Raw genomic sequence first — 9,040 nt, forward strand, 5'->3', positions numbered from 1 at the left:
TTCTCCTAAGGTAAGGCTGGCTGTATGAACCTGAGCTCCTCTCCTCCTCCTCTCTGAGATCTAATCTACACAATCTCCATCTTTTTGACCGGCCTTCTCGTCTCCTCCGGCCTCCATGGTGGGGTAAGGTGAGGGGAACCTTGGATCTAGGGGCGTAGCTAGGCCCCAAGCTACAAGGGCCATGGCCTGGGCTCTGGCAGCTTGATGCTTGGTTTAATGTAGAAACAGTAACGCTATTTGCAGGTGTTCATTACTGTAGCAACAAGGTTGGCCTGGCGCATGGCTATAACCTGGCTATCTCTTTTATCGTATCTGTCATTAACGGTTAATAGATAGTATCATAGTAACACGTATACTTCTGCAGACATAGGAAAAAGGAAGGGCATGTCTAGGGCATATCTAAATGTGTCCTAATTATTGCACATCTAAATGATTTAATCAAACTAGAAGCAAAAAAGAAAAAGATAAAATAAAATGCCCACGCGAATCTTCGTGTAAAATCAATGACATTTTTATTTTTATTTTTTTAGAAATGGAGGAGGACCCCCGGCCTCTGCATCTGGACGATGCATGCAACCACTTTATTAATTATTCATACAAGACCTTACAAAGGCATACAATAGTAAGACTGAAGCCACCGTCTAGGCAACAAAAGTGTCGCTACTCCTATTCAATTGATGAAGGGATGCTGATAGTCTGGGCCTAATACCAAACAGACCATGCAGCCAAACCTAACATCTAAGACCTGAGGTCCCAACCAGGACGCCTGGCGGGTATGGGCACCCACCAGTCCGGTGTGCTCCTCAACCAGGACGCCTGCCAGGTATGAGGCCGCCGCAGCCACCTGCCACCAATCCATCTTCAGAGCTATACTGCTGCATGAACGTTGCCCGGTCTAGTTGCCGCCGACGCCACCACGACGCCAGACAGCGACGACCTCCTGCGCGAGTCCATCATCGCACATCAGACGCCTAATCTCCAGAGCGCCTTGCCATCGAGATCCGACACCATCAATGTGTGTGATGAAGCACCGCTCCTCCTCTTGTCACCTCCAGCCATTACTTGCTCCAAAACGATGCCCCCATGAGGGAAAGCGTTACTAAGAACGTCATCATCGTCCGATCCGGGAGACCCAGATCTAGAGTTTCCCCCGGAGCATCCCGAGCCTGATGACGCCAACTGCAACAACGATGCCTCGACAAGGAAACGACATCAAAGACGCCGCCATCGTTCGCCATGACCATAGTCGTCGCGATTTTCATCGGCAGTTGCGCCACCGGGCGTACGACAGCGGCCTCGCTGGTTCCTTCGACCGTAGCAAACTCCAAAACGATGCCCTGAAGAGGGGCTACGGCGCAAGAGCACCGCCATCGCTCGATCCCATGAAGATCTAGGGTTTCCCCCGGAGTTGCCCGGGTTGTCAAGGACCAGACAAAGATGCCGACGTGTCGCACTCGCCATCGCGCCGACCGTGACCCGGAGACCAAGCTCACGCCTAAGCCCAGATCCGGCCGCGCCGCCGCCGATCTGGTCACACCGCCGTCGTCCCTGGCGACCGTGGCGCCCCAGATCTTGAAGCCGTCTGCCATGGGGAATGGGATCGCCGGAGCGCCGCCAGCCCCCGTCGTGACGTCCGGCCGCACGCCACGCTCCAACCCGGGGGCGCCGGCCTGCGCCAGCTCCTCACGAGCAGGAGGGCACCTAGTCCCCGCCGTCGCCGGCGACGGCAAGGCTTTGCCTGGCCGCGCCCTTGGGCGGCGGCGAGGAAGGAGGACGAGAGGGGGAGTCGGGGCGACGGGATCTGGGAGCCTCCCCCAGCCGCCGCATGGGGGCGACTCGGGAGGGACGGGACTCCGTGCTTATCATGGTGTATCTAGATGTGCTTTAGCAAAATGGTAGAAAAAAAAAGGCTGTTGGCTCTATGGTATCCATCAGACTGGTAACATTGGTAACGAGCTGGTGGGGTTGGGTTCTCACAGGCACAAGAGAGTTACGACTTTGAAGTCTAATGGCCGGATACTAATGGCGATTAACAATAAAAAGCTCCCTACTTACCATGGCGTATTATTCTTGGCGTGCTGCTTTAATCGAGTCCATCATGCTAAAGTGTGTACATATGCATGCTTGTTCTCTTTGCGAATGTGTACGGATGCTTGTTGACGATTATTTAATGAATGATGATTTCCTGATGGTTGCTTCTTTATAGGCGATCAGCAGGTGGATGGGGAGAGAGCGAGAGAGAGGGAGATCGAGATGGCACAATGGTGGTGGGAGGGGCGGGAGCTGCGTATCCTCGTCCTAGCCAGCCTCAGCGCCCAATACTTCCTCGTATTATTTGCCGGCGTCCGTAAGTTCCATATCCCGCCATGGCTCCGAGTTTCATTCCGGCTGGCACACATCGGCAGCGACGCTCTGGCCATCTTCACCCTCGCCACGCTCTTCAGCCGCCAAAAGAATGGGCCGAGCTGCAGCTATGCGCGTGGCAGCCATGGTTTGGAGCTGTTATGGGCGCCGATCGTGCTGATGCACCTCGGTGGGCAGGTCGTCATAACCACCTATAAGATTGAAGACAATGAGCAGTGGAGCCGCCACATCCTAACCTCTCTATCCAAGGTCAGTAGGAAAAAAAATTCTAGCCCACTTTTCATTTAGTCATATATATGTCCGAAGAGTTCAGCCGGTGTCCGCATCGCAAACATGTTTTTCTTCGTATACCCTGTTAATTATCCAGGTTTACTAGTGTTCTCTACATACATCATAAATGTGTATATATCCGAACTCTCTCCTCTTGTCCTCTTAAGAGTTATCGTTTTCGACACCACTCGGTCTCTAAAATACAACCTTGACCATTTTTTTCTTCTGTTAAAAGGCATTACAAAAATCCAAATAATCATACGATGTGGAGGTACTTTTCGATATAAACTGATATGTATGATTTCCAAGTATCAAGTCCAAATACTGGTAAATACATTAGTACTAAAACTCAAACTTGTACTCTATTAAAAGTTTAAAACCATAAATTCTTACAAAAATAATAATTAGGGTTACTTTATTCACTTCAAATATTATTTGTTCTTTACGGAATGCAAAGTACACTCGTGTATAAAGCTGGGCGAAAGCCTATTTAGAGAATGAAGGGGCTTAGGAGAAAGCAAAGTGATTGATCAGTAGTTTCTAAACTTTTCTTAAATTTAAGAATTTCATGATTTTTTTTGTTAGTGGTCGGACAAAACCCAAATGGAGGGAGTAATTTCATGCTTACAACACTAGTATTAATTGGTACTTTAGGAGAGTGGTGCAATTAGGTAGCATCTTGAAAATATGTACATCCTATTAATTGGGTTATATCCACCTTGTCAGGTCGTTGTCGCACTCTATGTGTTTTACAAGTCATGGTCGTCAAATGACAAAAGTTTGTTGGCTGCAACAATTTTGCTTTTCGTCATGGTGATTATCAGATGCTTCCAGAAGGCCCTGGACCTTAAGAGCAGTAGCTTTAATGCCCTACGGAAGGCCAGCTCGTCCGGGATTAGCATCATTCAGGACACCTATGTCACAGAAAAAAGCAGGCTTGACAAATTTATAAAAAAAGCAAGAAAGGTCGTGCACCGTGATGGACCGCGGGGATCATCGGCAGACCTCCCAAGGCTACCATACCAGCTATTTTTGGACTTTCCATGTCTCTATTCTGATCGTGTTGGAATCCTGAATTTCTGGTTGCTTGACCCAAAATCAGCTTATCAAGCAATAGAAGGCGCACTGTCTGCTATGACCAGTTTTCTCTACACCAAAGATGATACTGTCAAACCCTACCTTGGTTCGAAGGAAGCATCAGCAACGGCCGTCTTCCGTCGGTGCACACAAGTACTAGCTTATGCAACGGTAATCGTAGCCATCTGCCTGGTACAGACTAGTAGCCAGAAAAAAGATTATAACAGTGAAGATACCTGGGTTACACTAGTGCTGTTGTGGGGCACTTTTGTGCTGGAGCTGGTTTACTTGGGCGTACAAACAGCTTTCCGGGACAGGTTCTCTGGCAGAGTTCTCCAACATAGTCTTATTGGATTATTAGCCCATAACAGAAGGCACTCGAGGTTGAGGACGATTGCGGGATGGTTGCAATGCAAGGACTTCCTCGACGATTGTTGGCACATGAAGCCTATCTATTCGTGCGAGGAGATTACAGAACTGGCCCGTCAGCATGTCGAGTCATTGTGGAAGCACTGCATCTTGGACAAGGAGACTTACAGGAGGCATAATGATACCAGAGGCGAATGGACGCTCACGAGTAAGCGATGCCTAGGAGAACTGGGTTGGAGCATACGGAGGCCATTTGACGAGAGCATTATTCTCTGGCACCTGGCCACAGATCTGTGCTTCCAGGCCATAGATTTAATGTTTCATGGTGAGGTCACGTCTCCTGATGATCGTGAATGTGCCCGTAGGTGCAGAGAAATGTCCAACTACATGATGCATCTCTTGTTTGATAATCCTGAGATGCTAATGCCAGGCAGCAGAAAGAGTTTGTTCACAAGGGCCTATCAAGAACTCGAGGACATGCTCCGCTATGAGGAGGAGGCACGGCTGAACGAGGACCAGATTGCACTGTTAGTATTTGAGAGATGCCACAGAGGCATCACTGGTGATGCTTTGAGGCTTGCTGAAAGTTTGTTGGTTGATGCTTACCATGGCGACGCGACCCGAATGTGGAAGGTGATCCAGGGCGTGTGGGTGGAGATGCTCTGCTTTTCTGCCGGCCGGTCTCGTGGATACATGCATGCAGAGACTCTGGGAACGGGGGTGGAGTACCTCTCCTATGTCTGGGCCCTCTTGGCACACGCCGGGATGGAGACATTTCCGGAAAAGCTTCAGAGGGAGGGTCTGTCGGTTGACGGCGATGATCGGGTTTAGCGCGTACCACATTTGTTCTCGAGGAGATTGTGATTGGTTTCGCCGTATGTGTTGTCTCCTTAATTGTTGGTTTTGCCTGCTAGCAGACTCCTCTACTTCTTAACTGAACTACTCCCTCCGTTTCAAATTACTTGTCGTAGATCTAGATGTATCTAGATGTGTTTTAATTCTAGATACATTCATTTCTGCGACGAGTAATTTGAAACGGAGGAAGTAGTATATAAGCAGCACCATGTCATTCTCCGTGCCCTTCATGTCCGGCTCCGTAAAAATAAGTCGTCAAATGGGTGTGTGCCGCAACTCTCAAAGAGCAGATGATGTGTAAATAACCGACACTTCGGAGAGAACGCATGTCTGTTCGTACTCTTAAGGTACATTGAGCTTCTTGAAGGAAGGACACTGTCAGCATTCTTATGTAAGCACCTATACAAGCAGGTCATTTCTGTGTATGGCTGAGATCGATACTGATGTTTAAGCACTAGTTTTTTTTTTTTAGAAGAATGTTGAAGCACTAGGTGGGCAAGACTAGTATAGGATCTGGGCTTTACCTGCGATCAAGTGATTCTGAAATATGGTTGTTTAGATGGTATGCATCTAGAATTTTTGTTGTATTTAATTGGATCATCCACCATGTCGGGTTATGGTTGCGCTCTATGTGCTTTACAAGTCATGGTACGCAGATGACAAAAGGTAGCTGGCTGCACCAATTTTGCTTTTCATCCAGGTGAATATCAGATGTTTTCAAGAGGCTTTGGATCTTAAGAGCGGTAGCTTTATAATGCCCTAAGAAAGGCCAGCTCGTCTGACCTTATATAGACAACAATGAACTCAAGAAGTTGCACGGTAGCTCTGGCCTCTACATCAAGCAGTGCACACAACCATCTTTATTATATTATTCAACGAAGCCTTAATGTGCACCGGCACCCGCTCTATATTGGGAGCACCAACCGGTCTAGCATACGCTCAATACGCACCGGCACCCGCTCTATACTCAGTCGTCACTATCTTCCGCCGTCTCATCTTCAGAAGTGATAAATGCATTGACCTTGCCAAACCCTTTTATTGTCGACACCACCATGAGGCCAGACAATACCACCCTCCTATGTGTGCCCATCAACATGCATCCAGTATCGAGACCCCACTGCACCACACCGCCGAGACCCGCTGCCGTCAACGCTAAAGATGCAACACCACTCCACCTCCTATCTCTTTTAGCCAGCACCTGCTTCAAAACGATGCCTTCGGAAGGGAGAATGACATCAAAGATGTCGTCATCGCCTGATCTGGGAGACCCAGATCTAAGGTTTTCCCTGAAACATCCCGAGTGTGATAAGGCTGTTAGAATTTTGCTAGTAGGTCTTTGGCCCAAAGCCCAACTAAAATTCTGAAATTCTCTTGGCCCATTCATGCACACATGTGAGTGGAGTGAGTGAGACTAAAGTTTAGTCCCACTCTATGTGGTTTTGCTGCGCATCTGAAGCCGCCCGCCTTTAAGGGGGCGCAATATAAGAGGTGGCGCACGAGAGCAGTCTACTGGTTTCAAACCATGGGCTGCTATGACGCCACCAAGGGCAAGCCTGAGGGCGATCTTAATCCATCACAACTGGAAGCTTTTGAGAAGATCGATACTCTCTTTAAAGCCGCTCTTCTAAGTGTTCTGGATGATTCCATTGTGGATTCGTATATGTCGTTTGAAAACGGCAAGGACATGTGGGCTGCGCTCGAGGCCAAGTTTGGTGCCTCGAACGCCGGCAGCGAGTTGTACGTCATGGAGCAATTCTATGACTACAAGATGACTGATGAGCGCTCTGTTGTACAACAGGCTCATGAGATACAGTCGCTCGCAAAAGAACTTGAGTACTTCAAGTGTGTGTTGCCGGACAAATTTGTTGCCGGAGGCATCATTGCCAAACTTCCACCTTCGTGGAACAATTTTGCTACTTCCTTGAAACACAAGAAACAAGAGTTTTCCGTTGCAGATCTCATTGGTACTCTTGATGTTGAAGAGAAGGCGAGAGCAAAGGACACATGTGCTCGAGTTGCTGAGGGAGCTTCTAGTGCCCACATGGTACAGAAGAAGAACTCCCAGCCCAACAAGTTCAAAAACAACAAGAACAAAACTCAGGGCAAAGGCAAGTTTGATACAAAGAACAAGCCATCACATTCTAGCAACTTCAAGAAGAATTCTCATAAGAAGGGGAAGGGACTTTGCCATGTCTGCGGTGATCCTAATCACTGGGCTCCGAAGTGTCCTAACCGCTTTGAGGAGCGCGAACATGAGAAGAGCGGCAAGTCCGCCAATGTTGTCATCGGTGATATTGATATGAAGGAATCAGGGTACGGTATTTTTCCTACCATCCTTTCAGTATTTCAATCCTCTGATTGGTTAATTGACACCAGTGCCAACGTACATGTTTGTGCTGACGCCTCCATGTTTTCTTCTTACCAGGCAACAAGGATTTCACCCGTGCTGATGGGGAACGGGTCACATGCCATCGTTCGAGGTGTTGGTACGGTCGATCTGAAGTTTACTTCGAGGAAGACTGTGCGTCTGAAGAACGTTCATCATGTGCCGTCCGTAAATAAAAATCTCGTTAGCGGTTCCCGTTTATGTTGAGATGGTTTTAAGTTGGTTTTCGAATCCAATAAAGTTGTAATTTCTAAGTATGGACAATTTGTTGGAAAATACTATAAGAGCAGAGGCTTGTTTCGCCTGTCTTTGTCAGATATTTGCACTAAAGTTATTAATAATGTTTGCCACAACAATGATTCTGATATTTGGCATTCACGACTTTGTCATATTAACTTTGGTTGCATGACGCGGCTAGCCAATATGAATTTAATTCCGAAAATCTCTACTGTCAAAGGCTCCAAGTGCCAAGTATGCGTGCAAGCTAAGCAACCTCGCAAGTCCCATAAGACTGCAGAGGCAAGAGACTTGGCGCCACTAGAGCTTATACATTCTGATCTTTGTGAGATGAATGACGTGTTGACAAAAGGTGGAAAGAGATACTTCATGATGTTGATTGATGACTCCAGTAGATATTGTTATGTGTATCTTCTGAAATCAAAAGATGAGGCTTTAACTTCCTTCAAAAACTATAAAGCTGAGGCAGAGAACCAACTTGGTCAAAAAATTAAACGGCTTAGGTACGATCGTGGTGGAGAGCATTTTTCCAATGAATTTGATCTGTTTTGTGCGGAACATGGTATAATCCATGAGAGGACGCCTCCCTACTCACCTCAGTCAAATGGGGTAGCCGAAAGAAAGAACCAAACTTTAACTGATATGCTTAACACCATGTTAGGCACATCGGGTCTTTCCAAGGAATGGTGGGGGGCGTTAATGACTGCGTGTCATGTCCTAAACCGAGTTCCCACAAAGTATAAGACCATGACTCCATTTGGGGAATGGGAAAGGAAAAGATTGAAACTCTCTTACCTACGTACTTGGGGCTGTTTGGCGAAAGTCAATATACCAATTCCCAAGAAGCGCAAGCTTGGAACAAAAACCGTGGATTGTGTTCTTCTGGGCTATGCTTTTCATAGCATCGGCTATAGATTTTTGATAATAAAATCTGAGGTATCCGACATGCATGTTGGTACGATTATGGAGTCGAATGATGCAACTTTCTTTGAGGACATATTTCCTATGAAGGATATGTCGAGTTCATCAAATCAGGAGATACCTACTCCATCTACTGAGGAATTCGCTGTAATTCCTGAACCCACCATTGCGATGGAACACGTTGAGAATCCTGTTGAGGGTGACAATGGAACTCCTGTGAGGAGAAAGAGACAGAGGACTGCAAAGTCTTTTGGTGATGATTTCATTGTGTACCTTGTGGATGACACACCCAGGACTATTTCAGAAGCCTATGCATCTTCTGATGCTGACTACTGGAAGGAAGCTATTCATAGCGAGATGGATTCCATCTTAGCTAACGGTACCTGGGAAATCACTGACCGTCCTTATGGGTGCAAACCTGTAGGATGTAAGTGAGTGTCCAAGAAGAAGCTTATGCTTGATGGTACGATTGAAAAGTACAAGGCACGACTTGTGGCCAAGGGTTATACGCAGAAAGAAGGTGAAGACTTCTTTGATACTTACTCACCCGTGGCTAGACTG

General features: G+C 47.3%; 1 protein-coding gene across 1 annotated transcript; it reads left to right on the plus strand.

Moving 5' to 3' along the window:
* Positions 1 to 1,437: 1,437 nt before the first annotated feature.
* On the plus strand, positions 1,438 to 4,911 carry LOC119358362. Its single transcript, XM_037624942.1, has 3 exons — positions 1,438 to 1,726; positions 2,207 to 2,613; positions 3,361 to 4,911. The coding sequence occupies exons 1-3, from the start codon at positions 1,438 to 1,440 to the stop codon at positions 4,909 to 4,911; spliced, it is 2,247 nt and encodes a 748-aa protein (XP_037480839.1).
* The last annotated feature ends 4,129 nt before the right edge of the window (positions 4,912 to 9,040 follow it).

Source organism: Triticum dicoccoides, chromosome 2A (genome assembly GCF_002162155.2).
Source record: "Triticum dicoccoides isolate Atlit2015 ecotype Zavitan chromosome 2A, WEW_v2.0, whole genome shotgun sequence".
Taxonomy (NCBI): Eukaryota; Viridiplantae; Streptophyta; class Magnoliopsida; order Poales; family Poaceae; genus Triticum; species Triticum dicoccoides.